The sequence below is a fragment of the Chaetodon trifascialis genome, chromosome 15 (assembly GCF_039877785.1).
Source record: "Chaetodon trifascialis isolate fChaTrf1 chromosome 15, fChaTrf1.hap1, whole genome shotgun sequence".
In the NCBI taxonomy this organism is placed as follows: Eukaryota; Metazoa; Chordata; class Actinopteri; order Chaetodontiformes; family Chaetodontidae; genus Chaetodon; species Chaetodon trifascialis.
Genome location: NC_092070.1, coordinates 14,851,025 through 14,867,767, shown reverse-complemented (window position 1 = coordinate 14,867,767; position 16,743 = coordinate 14,851,025). Strand labels below are relative to the sequence as shown.

The 16,743-nt window shown below is 45.0% G+C and overlaps 3 protein-coding genes across 3 annotated transcripts; all 3 read right to left on the bottom strand.

The window, feature by feature from the left end:
- Positions 1-957: 957 nt before the first annotated feature.
- Positions 958-5,296, bottom strand: uqcrc2a (ubiquinol-cytochrome c reductase core protein 2a). The gene is made up of 14 exons (XM_070980852.1): positions 5,184-5,296; positions 4,135-4,236; positions 3,831-3,980; positions 3,584-3,648; positions 3,397-3,453; positions 3,178-3,302; positions 2,964-3,061; positions 2,771-2,828; positions 2,484-2,579; positions 2,069-2,268; positions 1,854-1,934; positions 1,675-1,751; positions 1,429-1,582; positions 958-1,308 (listed from the first exon to the last, which is right to left on the bottom strand). Exons 1-14 carry the CDS (start codon positions 5,214-5,216, stop codon positions 1,225-1,227), a joined length of 1,380 nt encoding a protein of 459 aa, XP_070836953.1. The 5' UTR covers positions 5,217-5,296; the 3' UTR covers positions 958-1,224.
- A 948-nt stretch (positions 5,297-6,244) lies between these two features.
- On the bottom strand, positions 6,245-11,820 carry LOC139344118 (kelch-like protein 20). The gene is made up of 12 exons (XM_070982062.1): positions 11,739-11,820; positions 11,084-11,386; positions 10,870-11,004; positions 10,597-10,788; positions 9,773-9,916; positions 9,138-9,324; positions 8,677-8,823; positions 8,447-8,575; positions 8,154-8,330; positions 7,806-7,952; positions 7,553-7,718; positions 6,245-7,069 (listed from the first exon to the last, which is right to left on the bottom strand). The coding sequence occupies exons 2-12, from the start codon at positions 11,363-11,365 to the stop codon at positions 6,925-6,927; spliced, it is 1,851 nt and encodes a 616-aa protein (XP_070838163.1). The 5' UTR covers positions 11,366-11,386; positions 11,739-11,820; the 3' UTR covers positions 6,245-6,924.
- Positions 11,821-12,952: 1,132 nt separating this feature from the next.
- Positions 12,953-15,930, bottom strand: anks4b (ankyrin repeat and sterile alpha motif domain containing 4B). The gene is made up of 2 exons (XM_070981610.1): positions 15,556-15,930; positions 12,953-14,434 (listed from the first exon to the last, which is right to left on the bottom strand). Exons 1-2 carry the CDS (start codon positions 15,714-15,716, stop codon positions 13,312-13,314), a joined length of 1,284 nt encoding a protein of 427 aa, XP_070837711.1. The 5' UTR covers positions 15,717-15,930; the 3' UTR covers positions 12,953-13,311.
- Positions 15,931-16,743: the final 813 nt, after the last annotated feature.

The window sequence follows — 16,743 nt, the reverse complement described above, 5'->3', positions numbered from 1 at the left end:
TTTTTGGGGAATTTGCACCATTTAACTAGAATCTAAACAAAAAGGCAGCTCCTGTAGCCAATTCTCAGGCCTTGTCTGTGTCAAAATCTAATCTTAAGTGAGACCTTTGTTGCTTTAACATCAGAGTGATGACATGAAGCGTATTCCTAAATAAAGCTGTCAGGCTGAACTAGACTTAATATTATTCATAAAATAATCGCTTATTCAGAAAAACTATTTTGATCATCAGTTAATATATCAAGCAACAACTTTGTTCCTTTGTTCCAGCTTCTAAAATGTAAGAATTTAATGCATTTTGACATTTTATTGTTTAACAATTGATCCAATAATTAGTTTATAGCCTGAAGTACTGAAAATAATCACTAGTGGTGAGTGTAAGACAGACAATGTGGTATGGGAGTGCCCTGTAACTGGATAAAAAGTGAAGTTTGAGGGGAACCTGATGGTATCAAGGTACATGTACAGGTTACAAGCCACTCTGCAGATTATTACATACAAAACATATCAGTTTATAATACATAATGCCTTATTATGATTGTACTAAAGTAGTTAAAAATAGATCCACCTCAACTAGCAGCAATATTTAAATTCTGCTTAATGAGTCAGTAATAATGATCCATCACTATATCACACTTACAGGAGCCTAAACATGAGGAGTACTTTTGATTCTTCATGTATATTTTGCTGGCATTGCAACATTTACTCAAGTAAATGACCCAAATTCTTATCCCACAAGCCAAAACAGGCTTGCTTGAGCCTAAATTTAGGATGTTCAACATTGGATTAAAGACAAATGTCAATCCTACTCGTCATGTTTGTGCTTTTGGGTCCCCCTATTGGCTGATGGAGGGAACAATATGTCTTAAAAAGTGCTAAAAAATAGCTGCTGCCCGAGGAGCCGCACAGTCCTGATTAAAACCTACACACAGTAACTCTGTTTTCATTCCAAGACACAAATTCAAGCGACAACCAGACTTTATTACTGTTGTTAATTTACATACATATACAGTAACATTGACAAGAAACAAAAAAAAGAAAAGAAAAATTGCATTATGATTCTCCGGCTCCTGTTGAGATGCTTACACTTACTGCAGGACAGACTACAAATGATTGCTGACGTGAAATGAATCGTTGCAGAAAGCTGTGGCTTCGAGGTCCTCCTTCCTTCTTAAGCAGCCAGGCACATCATGCCCAAGTTAAAATCACCAATTCTTATACTTTTTTTCATACTTCATCCACAAACGGTGTGTTCTTGAGGTGTCCACTAGCTGCCATGGTCTTTTTGCCATCTAGAAACTTTTTCGCAGCCTGTGAAGAAAGGACAGAGGGTCGTTCAACTGCTCCATTGTGATGGTGTGACCAAAGCTGAACGTGTGATGATTCAAGATTGTCGCACAGCATTGCCATGTTAACAATGAAGGCACTCACCTTGACCACATCGCCGTGGGTGACAGCATCTATAGCCTGGATGACAGAGTCAGCGGGCTGGTATGTTGCAGCGGTCAGAGCCTGAGCACCGATCTCCTCCAACAAGCTCTCAGAGCTCTCAATTGACATCAGGTAGTCTGTTTTCACCTGGGTCCTGCGCAGAGGAGACATAACAGAAATCGTCTTTCAGCACAGCAGCTCAAGTAGAACAGCACTCCAAACATATGTGCTACTCAGTGTTCTCACTTTGCTCTCGTGACGTCAGCCTCTGATACATTTCCCTCAGCCACACCTCTCACTTGAGCAATGGCAGCTTTGATCACCTACACAGAGGCAGCAAGCAAGCAAGCACGAGATCAGTGAAATGTCCATTTTTGAGCCTTTTTGGTGAGGATGGTCTTGCATTAAGCGAGTTTGACAATCACCTCTCCCGCAGAGTCGGCTTGTGCAATGGTATAGACGCCAAACAGGCCGGAGTCAGAGTACGAGGCATTGAAGGCTGTGGCCTGAAAGGCAGCCAGAGGTCATCTGTCATTAGGAGGCAAACTCACTGTATTCATAGATAATGCAACACAATATCCCAGAATAAAAAACAATGCCAAAAAACTGTTTCTTTCCTTTTTATTTTTTTTCTACTTACATCAAAGGGCTGTGTGGTAGCTTTGGCAATACCCTGGCTCATTTTGCTGGTGATGTTGGAGCCCCTCTTTACATGTGGCCCAGCTCCCAGGATCCTTTGCAACACGCTGAAGGCATTAGCCTCTGCGCTACCCGTCACACCCCCCTCGCTGACAATCAGTGAGTGGACCAAGCTGTCATTGTTCTGCACTCGCAGCTCACCTACAAACAAACACAGAAGCACACACACTCATGTTTCCACCACCTTACAAGTCAAAACACAGCCTTACATTCATTAACTGGACACATGTTAACCCTAAACATAACCACTACTTACCTAAGCCTGACCTTTATGTCCGCACACAAAATAGCATCATGACAACAGTGCAGTAATAAATCTCAGAGAGCGTCATGGCGTTACTAAATACAGGTTTTACCTCCACGGTACACAGCCTTAGCCGCAGGTGCTCCAACACCACTGCGGGCACTCAGGAGCCCCTCGCCCACCTGCCTCAGGACAGAGTGCTTTACACCTGGACACATAAATAACACAAGACTGGCGTTAACATACAGCTGAAGACGAACACCTTCATGAGCTGGAAAACACTGCAAACCCCCGGCACAAGAACTTCCAAAATAGTTTGATAAGCAAAGCCCAATGAGAGAGGAGAACAGCTGTGACAAAGCAGTACAGTCAGATTGGACAGAGCTGGTAGACTCTCACCTAGTCCTACAAGAGCCATTCTGCCCGTGGTGAAATTGTCCTCAACAAAAGACTGCAGCTACGAGGGAGGGTAAGGAAGAGGAGAGGAGCGTGAGAGTTATGTACAGACTAACAAAGAGTGACTTCCAAGACCAAACGATGAACTCCTGTCATACAGAATGTGGAGAAACAGAACAAAGACACACATCCATACCTGTTTAGAGGAGACGTGACCGACCATGTAGTCAGGGCAGTACAGAGAGTTGGACAGGGCATTTTTGTAAGCCGCTTCATGCAACTTCTCAATTACACCTGCAAGAGAAAACAGCAAACACCCCAATTTACAGAAAGCAGGCTCCACAAATGACACTGTGAAACTTTCAAAGATGTGACGCATTTCTGTTCAGCTCCAGGTTTCTGGTACTAACCTATCTGAGGACACTGTTGAGCCAGAGCCTTGTCCATCTTCACCCTGGACGTCAGTTCTTCCACCTCCCACGGCCGGAACTCCTGAGCTGTGGTCACGTTGACCAAATACTCCATTAATGAATCTCTGGATGCACAGATAGAAACAGTTAAGACACACTGAAACATAAACATGACCTGATGTTGACCTGAAGTAAACATTAAAGGACAGCAGCACTTACAGGTGTTCTCTCAAGCAGTCTACGGTGTACATCATGGTCTCTCTTGATGATGTCACACTGCATGTAAAACAGATGATGACACAGTTGGTTCAGCGTGGTGGGCTATGCTTGCACTGGCATTCACCGATTTATTTATAGCAGGAAAAGACTGTCAGTGTGTTTAAGTACAGGGAGGCCCCTCACTGACCTCAAGCTGCTCCCCAGAGCTTCCACAGCGCGACAGATCTTGAAGGCCGATGCACCTTTAGTAGTCTACAAAAGAACAAGTGTTTCAAAAAAGATAAGACAGGAGGAGGGCTGTGGTTCAGCTTTAAAAAGCTACATTATGTCACAGTAAGCAGCTAAGCGAGGACCCTCCTGTGCATTATCAATTTGGCTTTTAAAGAACGGGTTTCCAGTTTTCTTGAAGGTAGGATCACATGTTCACCAATTACCAGGTTTGCTGCCAGTCGCAGCACATGCGAGACGCCCTGGTTTTCCACGGTCTCATAGCGGCTCCCTGCTTTCACAAACACGCCAACGCTGGACAAAGGGGAGTAGTTCTCCAGTGACGCTATCACCAGACCGTTTGGAAGCTTGGACACCTGAAGCAGCAAAGATATTTGTGACTTGAGGTGTAAACAAGTATACATCTTTTTATAATTTCTATTGAAATGCAGCTATTAATAGCTATGTCAAGGCAGACAAATAAATGTTTTACAGGTTGATTGACTGCATGCTGATGAGAGCAGGACATACCTGGACATTTTGGGGAGGGAGAGAAGCAGCTGGGGACGGTTTGCCGCCTGTGAGGGGTTCAATCAGAGTCCCACTCCTCCTGGCAGCAGCATAGCAACGTTTCTGTGGGGAAGCGGTGACACAAAAGGTTATTTATTTTAGCATCTGGTCAGCTTTTCCTCTGAGTGCACTGGTGGCAAAGGGCAATGAGGGCAAGTGTTGATGTACTTCTACGGCTCGTGACTCAACCCGACGGTGTTTCTGTGTGGAAGCAGTGCAGCTTTAAGTGGTGCAAACATTATGCTCTAGTTAAATAGCTGCTTGAAGGACATCCTTTCTACCACAGACTCAAGCTCCTCAAAACCAGGCTGACGTTAGATTAGATAAATCTTAACCCCATGACGATTAACAGTAAAATGTCAAAAAATAATTCATAATCACATCAATCAACATATAATCGCTTAACTTTAAGTGTAGGCACTCTACGATCATTTCCGTGTATGGAGTGTCAAAACAGCCGACACTGGCAAGCTGTCATGTAGTGGGTTGAGTTAGAGGAAGGTGTCCTAAAGTGAACCGTGCAGATTTAATACATATAGGTGACAAACACACTGCCTGTGTCCTGTCAACAAAGTCAGCAGTTACTGTAAGAAACTGCGTTTGAGTAAAATATCAGTAGGTCAGGTTCGTTTCAGGGCACCGTGATCCAAAAACTGAGATTCGGAGATGACCTTCAGGTTGCATCCAGCTGAGCAGAGAAATACAAGAAGCCACAACAAGCGACTACACAGCCTATTTTAGTTTCATTCTTCACTCAGCAGCTACATGTGAAAGTTTCAGGGAGAAGGTGTTACTTAACCATACTGTCAAGCAAAGCAAGCTAGCCTGACGTTAACGTTAGATGAGCTAAACCTGCATTGGCGAGCCACCTAGCAAGCTAACTAGCCGTCAGGCTAACGACAGCGGAATGCAGCTTCTCCTCTGGAACGGATCGAAAACCACGACAAGCAGAGTTTAGTCCTGTCGGTGACACAGCTCAGATAAAGCAGGGAGAAAACTACAGGACTCACGGGGAGATTGTTCAGAGACTTGATTCCTCTCATGACTCCAGACTCTCCTTCACCCGGTAAAGAAAGACAGACACAGCGGCGGGCTAACGTCTTACCCACAATCCACTGCAGCATGCAACAGAATCAAAGATGATTGAGGATATCAAGATAAGCTTTACGGCGCTCTCTACAAGTATAACAATTTAAGTCACAACGATGAGATATTAAATGTCCGAATTAGGGAATACTAAAAAATAATTACAGAATTCAAATTTTAAAATGTAAATTTACTAAATACAAACAGATTGTGTCCGGAACTCCTGAGCTGTGGTCACGTTGACCAAATACTCCATTTATGAATCTCTGGATGCACAGATAAAAACAGTTAAGACACACTGAAACATACACATGACCTGATGTTGACCTGAAGTAAACATTACAGGAAGGCAGCACTTACAGGTGATCTCTCAAGCAGTCTACGGTGTACATCATGGTCTCTCTAGATGATGTCACACTGCATGTAAAACAGATGATGACACGGTTGGCTCAGCGTGGTGGGCTATGCTTGCACTGGCATTCAGTGATTTATTTATAGCAGGAAAAGACTCTCAGTGTATGTAAGTGCAGGGAGGCCCCTCACTGACCTCAGGCTGCTCCCCAGGGCTTCCACAATACAACAGATCTTGAAGGCTGATGCACCTTTTGTGCAAACGTGAGTTCTTGTAAACACAAATCTGTTTGCATTGTTACCAAAACTCATTGTGTGTAACCTTGTGCTCCTTTTTTCCAGTGTTTAATCCTGCATTGTTTACATACATGCTTGCTTGAGAGTAGTTTCCTTCCCTGCTTCAGCTGGCACATTACTGCCACCTGTAGATCACTGCCAATAAATCTGAGACCTTTAAATATACGTTTTAAAAGACTTGGCTTACTAAGATTTAACAAAAATTAATTTATTGAAGGTGGAAAACTGAACACACAACAAACACCAATTAAACATGTTTCTATTTTTCTGGTCATTCGTGCATGTTTGTTGTTTGAAGGTCTATTGTGAAACTAGAAAAAAAAGAAAAACACCAGCATTCACATTAAAGAATTAAACATCTTTATTAGAACCCATTTAAAATTCACTAAAATGCATGGCGCACACTACATTACAAAAATATACTCAACATATTACAGGTAGTAAAGACAATCATTCAGACCTTACAAAGTTTAAATACAAAAACACTGCTCACGTATAGACATCTTCACAGGTAACCTTTAAAAGTATTGACAATGCGATTCTTTGGCCCATAGAGCATCTTTTGTTTACTAGTTTTTTTTTTTAAATATACTTCTCACAGCTAGTCACACCCCCATAAATACATCACACAATCATGATAGAAAAATACAATATGTTGGCTGGGAAAAATTTCACAGATTTCAGGTGCTCGGACATTAAAACATTATCCTAACCATGTTCACATCATAGAGTTCAGACTGCTGACTGAGACGCCAATCAGCCCGTCCATCGCTTGAGATTCGTTTGCGTCGTTTCCTTTGTCACCACGCGCAAAAGCAGAGAGTGAGACTCACTACGCAGCAGTCAATTTAAAAACCAGACTACCTTTCGCCATCAGTAACAGCTCAAACACAGCTGCGCCCAAACCTGGCGTCTCTCCTCAGTTGACTGTTCTCCGCAGCTCTGAGCTTCGTAGTGCACCGGCTCCCAGTGAGGGCGAAAATAACCCTGAAACATTTCCTCCCCCGACGCCCTCGCTCAGTTGTCATTTGGCGTCTGAATTTGAATGTCCTTCCTCAGCTGGAGAGACACGCAGCTGAGCCAGCTGCGACTGGTGGGCATCTCCCCGACGATCTCCCACGTGTCCGTCTCGTCACAGTACCTCTCAATGGTGTCGTGATATCTGCACGTAAACAGTGGTCAGCATGAAACAGTTGTAAATTCAACAAATGTTTTACAAAGAAAGGCAGCGAAAATGTCTTTAATTAATGCCGTCTGTGCTGCATTTGAACACCGTTAAGCATTCGGCGCTTCGTATGAATCTTGACGTTTGACTGCAAAAGAAGATCTACGCAGAGGTGGACAGAGACTGAAAATGGAAAACTGACGAGTGCTTTATGTTGTTTATTTCTGCTTTGCTGGGTTACATAACTGCACTGAATCATATAGCAGAAAGTTATTTTCTCTCGTGTACTCACTTCTCTCAATCAAACTCGCTTGTTGCAAGAAATGTCTGTCCCTCGAACTACTGTGGTGCCTCAGTAGTTCCCGGGATGTCGTGAAGCCACAGAGCAGAGGCTTTTTGGGAGTCGGGGACTAAGTTCATATCCTGGAGTAATTTCCTGAAAATGGCTCCTGGAAAAGTAGATTCACAGGTGCCTCTCACCTGTCCCAGCCTTCTTCTCCTCCCAGGACGTAGATCTTCCCGTCCACCACAGCAGCACCGGGCCGGTAGCGTCGTTCTTTCATGGGGGCGCACATGGTCCACTGGTTGGTCTTGGGGTTGTAACACTCCACCTTATCTGTGTTCTCCGTCGAGGCATGCCATCCACCTGTGAGAGATTGATCAGTCAGCGGAACAAATCTTGCTTGGCGTCACTGGAGAGGCTGCTGAGTTCGTGTGTTGTGGCCTGACATACCGATAACGTAAAGCTTTCCTTTGAGCGTACAAGCAGCTGAACCAGAGCGGGCGATCTGCATGGGGGCGACCTCGGTCCAGACAGAGGTTTTAGGGTTGTAGACCTGCGTGAGGTCTGTGCCGTCACCGTCCTCCAGCACTGCTCCACCTACCAGGACAGAGTGAACACACGAGAAGCAAAATAAAATGAGAATTACAGCCTCATGCCGCAGTTTACATACATGTCTGTCCAGACTCATAAAATAATACCCAGAGCTCAATATCCAGCCACAGCTGTAAAATCTGTGAATCGAAATACCTTCGATAAAAAGCACAACCCTCCAGACAAACCTGCATGTGTGTTTCCTACCAGTAACATAGAGCAGTCCGTCCAAGGCCACCACAGCAGGACTTGTGACGGCCATCTTGACAGACTCGGTGAACTGCCAGGTGTTGGTGTGAGGGTTGTAGCACTCCACCGAGTCCAACCGAGAGCGCCCCTCCCACCCTCCCACTGCATACACGAAGCCGTCCAGCATCACCAGGCCTGAGGAGTCAAGTGAGGAAGGTTAGCTTGGCAACTGTCCATGTGCATTGTGGATAACGTAGGCACCAGGTATGAGAGTGCAAAGCCAAACCATGGCAGCGCTTTTTTTGCCTGACCTAACTCGGCGCGAGCTACATTCATGGGAGCCATCTCGAACCAGGAGTCGAAGCAAGGGTCATAGCGCCACATCTCCCTGCTGGCCGAGCCGTCGGGAAACTCTCCTCCCACCAAATACAGAGTGGAGTCTGTGGAGACAGAGGGGGAGGGTGGACAGAAACATGTCACACGTGTCAGAACTGACTGAGACTATAGGTGTACCGTCATCCAGCTTTACCCTGAATCTCACCTGACACCACCAGCCCGTGCTTGCTCACAGCGAAGGGCAGGCAGGCCAGATTCTTCCACTGATTGGTCACAGGATCGAAGCTCTCGACGCTGCGCAGCACCACCTTGTCATCCTCCCCGCCAACTGTCACTATCACTTCAGCTGTCCCTGTTGCCATGGCAGCAGGAGGAGAGGAAGAGAGAGGAGTGAGCTGAAACACGCTGGCCTTTGGATAGAGAGTAGGTAGCTGCAACTAATGATTCTTTTCCTTATCGATTAATCTGTTGACTGGTTTTTCTAATAATCAGTTGATCTTTTTTTTCCCCACGAAAGGTCGGAGGTCCACAAGTCGACGTTTTCAGATGCAGATGCAAAATAATGAATCCCATTTAATGAGCTGGAACCTGTGACCTCTACCCAAAATGAAACAGCACGTGATTGGCTCTCAGCTCACTTGAACGTGCAGGTGCGAGCGTGTTCACCTGTGGACCTGCGTGGCCTTGCTCTGGGGCAGTAGAGCTCTCCACGGCGGTCTTTTAGCAGCAGGTAGTCCTTGGCCTCGGAGATGAGCCTCTGACAGGCCTGGTTCTCCTTCACCACGTCCAGGGACTCGATCACATCGTGGAGGTAGTACGGGCTGATAAGAGGCAGCCGCACGTGCTCAAGGACCTGTGAGGGACAAATGGAAGGAGGGAATGAACTCCCACTCCCACAAGTCAAGTGTCCAATACCGATCATGTGCACAGATGGATTACTGCATGGGCCTCTGTGGGTGCAAATGTTTGGAAATGATTTAGAGGTGATGTAAATCGGGGATGGTTAGCCTGCAAATACCACACGAAATGGACAAAATATAACAACAGTGCAGCAGTGGGAGGTAAGAGAAGGCTCCTTTTACACCTTCTGACAGAGGTGGGATGCAATTCTTGATTTATAGCTGCTTTTAAGGACTAGCAGCTGCTGTGTCAGGGGATCTTTTACGCTGCACCGGCAACCCCCGAACATGTGCACTTATATGGGACATGCTTTGGACCACAGCACGAGGATGAGTAAGAGAGCTGTGTACAGGCTGCAGAAAGACACACCCGCTCTTGTGTAAACTCCAGTAAAGCCTGACCTTTTCAAAGCTCTGTTTGCGAGAGGGACATTTGTTCAACCACAGCATCGCCGCCTCAAACACCATCTCCTCTTTAGGCACATTGAGGAAGTCGCTGGCGAGGATTTCTGTCAGTTTGTCCACACACAGCGACAGGAACTCCTCCTGACGGGTAAAAAGAAAGACAGAGAGGTGTAAATGACAACCTTAGCTCAGCCTGGTTTCCAAGCAGAAACAGAAGTTAATCACTTGCAGGTTTACGTGCTGACAGGCAGGTAAGATTATCTTTGTTAAGCCCCCTTTCACATATGAAACCGTCAGCGCTGCCAGGTTCAGTTATCCTGGTGCTGTGCTGCTGACGTGTGCACAGGCAGCATTGTATTCACTAGTGTTAATGATGTCATTAAGGTCATGGTTATGCGAGGAGGCTGAATTCTGGGCAAACGGTCTTGGTTGTAGAAACTTAAAGACCGGTCATCCAAGAGGCTTAAGCGCTAACTGACTGGTCCCCAAAGTATTTAACCTCTGTTGAGTCGTTATCAGGATCACTGACACCCCTTTGGGTCAGTGGTGCTCCTGGTCGTGTAAGGGCTGCTGCTGGAGTCGCCTGAGACCACATGTAAACAACGGCCATTGGAGTTGTCACATGGGGCCAAATTAGCCCAAAGCAGACATCAACATTTGTTTTTAAAGCTATAAATTGTGTCTCAATCTCGTTTTCAAGAAAGGTACAATTCAAACAATGTTACCTATACTGTAGAAGATTTTCCCCATATTCCTCATTAGGCGGCATCTCTCTGCAGTGTCATATATAATGACACCAAAGGGCTCCATCAGCCTCTCACCTGCTGATGAACGCTGTTGAAGTGCTCAAGAATGTAGTCCATGCTGCGTTTCTCCAGCACCTTACAAGAATGGGCCTCAGCAAAGCAGTGAATCCCCACACAGTTCATGTCATCCATCTGGCGCTCCATGAAGCGACAACAGGCCTCTCGGACGGCCATCACGTCCAGCAGGTTGGCTGCTGCCAGCAGGGCCTGCGTCACATGAAAACAGCTGTCGGCAAACACACTCTTTAGGGGAAAGTGGCGGCGCAGAAGAAAAAGGTGAGACTCTACCTGCACGTTTGCTTTAGAGATGTACACCTCGGACGTGTAGGCGTAGCTCACCAGCATGCCAATCATCTGAGGCTCAACTCCATTAATGGCTACCCGCTCCTGTTTGGACTCGATCAGGTCAGTGGAAAACATCACCTGAGGGGACGAGAGGGGAATCAGTTCCTTTTCTACACCTGATGAACACCTGGACTCCCTGGGTCTGTCAAAGGTTTACCTGGAAGTAAGAGCTGAAGGAGGCGAGCACAATGCGATGGCAGGGGAACTCCAGTCCTCCACAGCACAGGGTCACATCACAGAAGGCGTTGTTGAGCCGTAGGCTGTTCAGGCCCTGCAGGACAGTGTTGGGGTGTCTGGCCTCCACAAACAGGTAGTCCTCACTGCTCAGAGGGGCCGGCGGAGCGGCGGCAGCGGTGCCGGGCTCCTCCTGGACCGGGAAGGTGACGTTGAGAGTGGACGGCAAAGGCAACCCGGCGTTGACGGCAATGATTTCAGCCATGTCTCACTTTGCTAGGCAAGCCTGGGAGGTCAGTGGAGGCAAAACAGACAAGATAGTTAAGGACACTTTGACGGCAGATGCTCCATTCAGATATTAAATAGAAGCTGGTCGAGTAGCTCTCGGGAAGTTAGCTCTTATAAGCTGCAATTTAAGAGGAATTTGTAAAAGTCGCGGGGGAAACAACAAGGCGGAGAGACGAGCTGAGATTGTCTATTAGCCCACTAATGAGGCTAAGCTCCCATGTAGCAGCTTGGCGGCGCAAACGAGCAATTCTCTGCCCGGTCGAGCTACTCAGTCGCTTTCAGGTGAACACAAACCACGTACAGACAGGTGAGAGTGGACGTTCAGCTCATATTACGGTGACATATATTACCTGTAAGACATAATCGTGACAGACAGTCCGAGCACGCTCCCCCCGCATACAGTCTAACGTCAAACCCTAATGAGCAGCATTTAACGCCCCTCACCGGAAGCTCCGCCCACCTCTGCCGTTTAGGTCAAGATATATAACCACCAAGTACTTCCGGCTTCGTTCCAGGCCCCGCGTTGCTTTTATTTAGATGAGTGGGAGTCAATGGCCGCCAATGTCCAGCCTGTGGTGGAAGAAGTGCTCTGAATAACAACCGTGTACAAGTACTCTGCTACAAGTAAAAGAACCGCAAATAAACGTACAGAAATATTAGCACCGAAATATACTTAAAGTACCAAAAGTAAAACTATACATTATGCAGAATGCATCATTTAATTGATAGTATATATTTTCTTATAATTGTCAGTGCATCAGTGTGTACTTTGATGTTGTTCAATGAAAAAATCATCCCAATGATTTTATGTACTGTTGGTAATACATCATAAACAATTTCCCATCGGGGATCAATAAAGTATTTCTGATTCTGATTCTGATCATTTATTTGTTGATTATGTTCTTTTTATTCATATGAATCTGATCAGTAACAAGTAACTAAAGTTGTCAGATAAATGTAGTGGAGTTAAAAGTAGGCCTACAATATTTTCCTCTAACATGTAGTGGCTCAGTAGAGGTATAAAATGGCAGAAAATGGAAATACTGAAGTAAAAAAAACTCATCCATGTGTATATCATTGGTTATTGCCTTCTCATGAGCCACAATCACCATCATGACATTTCCCTCAGCTAGTAGTTAACTTTGTTTGGCACTGGGCAGGCAGTGCATACAGAGTTTCATTGCAGTCTTCTGTCTAAAACAGCTGCCAGGTGTGTTTGAATTTTTGACCTTTGACTTCACAATACATTTCTGACCATCACACTGACGACAATCAATGCAGAGCTGCCGGATCACCATGTCGTGCTTTTTGACTGTACTTAAAATAAGATCCGAATGTGGTTTCACAGTTTGTTATGCTGTGCATGTGCTGTCTAATTGGTGAAATCATTTCTTTATTTGTTTATCTTTTCTTCACTTCGTCATGGTCTCCATGATGGGGGCAGACCTTTTTGCTGCCAGACAGAAGGTGACCAGACCAGATTTATGTCCCCATGATGTGGACACATACATACACACATGTACACAACATGCATCAGAGAATATTAAATGGGAGACATTATTTTGCATGTTTTATTTATTTAACATAGAACATACAAGAGCACAACCAAATTAGCCAATCACCCTGTTATGAATGGAGAAAAATAATCAATGCTTTGCAGTAAGATTGAGTTGCTGGCCATGTGTCTGTCCTTTTTTTATTTTTGCAGCCAGATTTATGAAGGGTTTTGTTGGTACTGGAAGTCCTGACACTCGTGCTATGCTGTAGTTATTATAATATGGATTTTACTCTATAAACAGAGCACTGCGCTATGTTACTGTGTCTCCAGAGAGGGAAAGGTCGATCACTTTAAATTGTTGTCTGAATCATCAAGATAAAGGCTCACTTTAAGTTTCAAACAGGATTATGTTCATGCTTTCTTGATCACAAGCAGCTGTCCGTCATGATGCCGGGGGACTCCAGTGCGTTCTTTCTGCGAGCGACAGCTTCCAAGATCTTCTTCCTGGGTCCCAGCTGCATGCGAATGCCTTTCAGGTCTTCATCAGAGCACAGCATTAGCACGTCCAGGTCCAGCTGTTCTCTGCTGAATGCAAGAGAAAACTCTGTCAAGGAGATGGCAGACAAGAATACATCTAAAGGAGAGGTTTCCTCATCTTCATCATCATCCAGTCCCAGGTCATCCTGGTCCCAGGGCAGATCAGCGTCACCACTCCCCACAAAGCCAGCAGCATCTTCAGACAGCTCGTTCTGAACAAGGTAGCCCAGACTTTCGTTGTTCCCACTGGGGAGGTCCTCTGAGTCCAGTCCCATCTTCTTCATGAAAATTAGACCTCCAAGACCGGGCCGGTTGAAGATGGACTGTTTGACACGACCGGGTTCTTCATCGTTGTTATCATGTCCGAAGTCTGCTATTCCTTCCTCATTTAGCGCTGACTCATCCTGCTCATTGAAGACATCCAGAAACTCTGGCTTCTCAGATGCTCTGTCCTGTTTGAGGAAAACAACATTCCCATCACTTCCTGATTTCTGCAGTGTGCCTTTATCTTTCTTCCCAAGCTTCTGGAGTGAGCCTTTAAGCCTGGCTGTGAGGGAGCCAGATTTATCAGCAGCAATGAGCTTGGAGAACTGCTCATTGACGCTGGTCATGGTACCACCGTTTGAGAAAGCTGAAGCCATGCTGGACTCTGAAACAGACCCATTAACGCTTGCTTTCTGCTGCCTTTTATCCATCTTGTCCTGGTGTTTCTTCTTCACCCTCTCACAGAGTTTCACACGTTTCTGTGCGTCTTTGATGGCCTCCTTCTTCAGATTGGCGACCCTCCTGGCGTTTTGGTTGGTCTGCTGCGACGCGGCGTCATCTAGGAAGCGCACGCAGTCCATGCGGTCACGAGAAGCAGCCACGTCCATGGCTGTGTGGAATTCATTGTCCAGTGCAAAAACGTTGGCACCAAAGTTGACCAGAAAACTGAGGATGTGCATGTGGCCGTTGGCTGCAGCATGATGCAACGGTGTGTTTCCCCAGATGTCGCTCTTATTGGGGTCTCCTCTGCATGGCAGAAAAGAAAGATTTGATTTAAAGTAAAGAGCTTATGCCACTCTCTATCATGAGTCGATACCTTACAATAATTCTATCCACTCCAAAAGGGTTTGTCCTCAAGAATGTCCTATAGCTGAAGGAGTATTTTGCTTGAAGTTAAAATTTGTTTCCATTCCTCATGCTAAGCTAAGCTAACTGGTCGCTGGCTCATGCTTCATATTAGCTGACCAACATGATCAATTCTCTCATCTAACTCTCAACACGAGAGCAAATTAAGAGCATTTCCCAAAATGTCTGGCCATTCCTGTGAATATAACATAAAACCTTTCAAATGTGATCACAATATATGACAACGTAATACCAGACAGGGCTGCAGGTAATTGGTAAACTATTAAGATTTAAAGTCCTCCAGGGCTGTGCCTCATTGACAGAGTCATAAAAGTCTTTGTCTTCTTGCGACAACTAGTCATGAATCCCAGCTCATGCTGGAAATGACAAAAGTGGAAATGCTTCACTTGATTCTGGCCACGTAGGTGAAACACGCATTACGCCCCACTAAATATCCTCCAAACGTCTTTTCTGAAACTCACTTTTCAGTAAGAATGCTGTGCTAGATTTGCCTTTTGTTGTGCTGAATGAGAGATGGCGGAGGGGGTGGTGGGGATAGATAAAGGACTCTTTTGTTTTATAGGATGGCTTCGGCTGATTAAACACTTGGCTCCGCTCATGGGAGAGAGCGGTCTAAAGAGTGGAGTGAGGTTTTAACTCATTATTGTAGAGTGAATGACATGTGAACACCAACAGGTACTGTCAAAAGATGAAGTCTTTGCTCAGTGAACACTAAATGGTTCTAGTGGTGGAGGTGATTTTAGTTTAGCTTTAGTTTAGAGCCTTAGACGTCATACCTTACAGTAGAATTTAGATTGACGTGTATTTCTATATTATAACAACAGAGGCAAACTGATCTGTCAGGCTTGGTATACTTTCTCTGGGACGTCAAAACATTTCAACAAACTTCAGAGCACTAAACTAACAATCATGGACACAAAGCTTGCTGTGGTAACATGTTATTTCAGTATGTGGCATTTAAGATGAAGCACAGGTCATATAGAGGAGTGTATTCTGCTTACTCTCTGCTGCATATGAGCTGAAGAGCATCGACATGTCCATGGAAAGCAGCCAGTATGGTGGGGGTCATGCCATCCTCATCCGTTGCGTTCAGGTCCTTCCTCGTGGCCTCCTTCAAGAGGTCCAAGTATCCATCAATCGCTGCCTTGTGGTACCTCGACATATCTCAAAAGAACAGGTCAAAACAAATCTGTCACTTTCTTTCGCTCCCCCCCCCCGGGTCCAGTCGGATTGCACAGGCTGACGCGACTGCAGACCCGAGCGAACAAAGTGATCACTGTGCGTCAACATATCAGCAGCTCAGAGCCATAAAACAAAAGCAAAGTCCAGCTCACTGCTGTCAGCTGCACAGACGCCATCCCTGCCTCATTAAGTGTGGTCACAGCAGTCTTACCAGCACAATTTTTAGGCAGTTTCTTTTTTTCTTTATCATTACATTTCAGACAGAAATATTATACTTTTTACTCCACTTTATTTATTTAATAGCTAAAGTGACCATTTACAGATTAAGACTTTGTAATATGGGCTATGATACATTATTAGAGATAAACAATAGCCTAAATTAACTAGCAAAATATAATTAAAGAGTCAAACATCGTCCCTCTGTGAGTTATATATCATTATATTACTATTACTTATGGATTAATATTTAAGCAGCATTTAACCTTTTCTTGATTATGATGGAGCTAATTCAAAACTATTTTACTGCAACTAATGATTATTTACATTATGGGTTATTTACAGATTACTTTCTTGATCAGTTGTTTGGTTTATAAAATATAAAATCACCCAGAGCTCAAAGTGACGCCTTCAAATGTCTTTTGTCCAACATACCAAATCTCATAATTATTGAGTTAACTGTAATTTAAGACAAAGAAAAGCAGCAAACTGTCACATCTGAGAAGCTGGATGTCCTCAGGGAGCGGCCTCTACACTGCACTACAGTGGAGTACAGACACTCGTCCTACACCAGAGAACATGCAGGGAACAGACGCAGAGAGGGCTGAATCTTAAAATCACCTGTCTGTTCATCTGAATGATAAACTGGACTGGACTGAAAATACATCTACACCATATATGAAAGGCCAGACTGTATCGGAATTTCCCCTCAAGGGATGAATAAAGGAATATTGAATTAAATCTGCTGAGGAGACTCTGTCTTTTGGAGCACAGAGGACACTTCTGAGGAC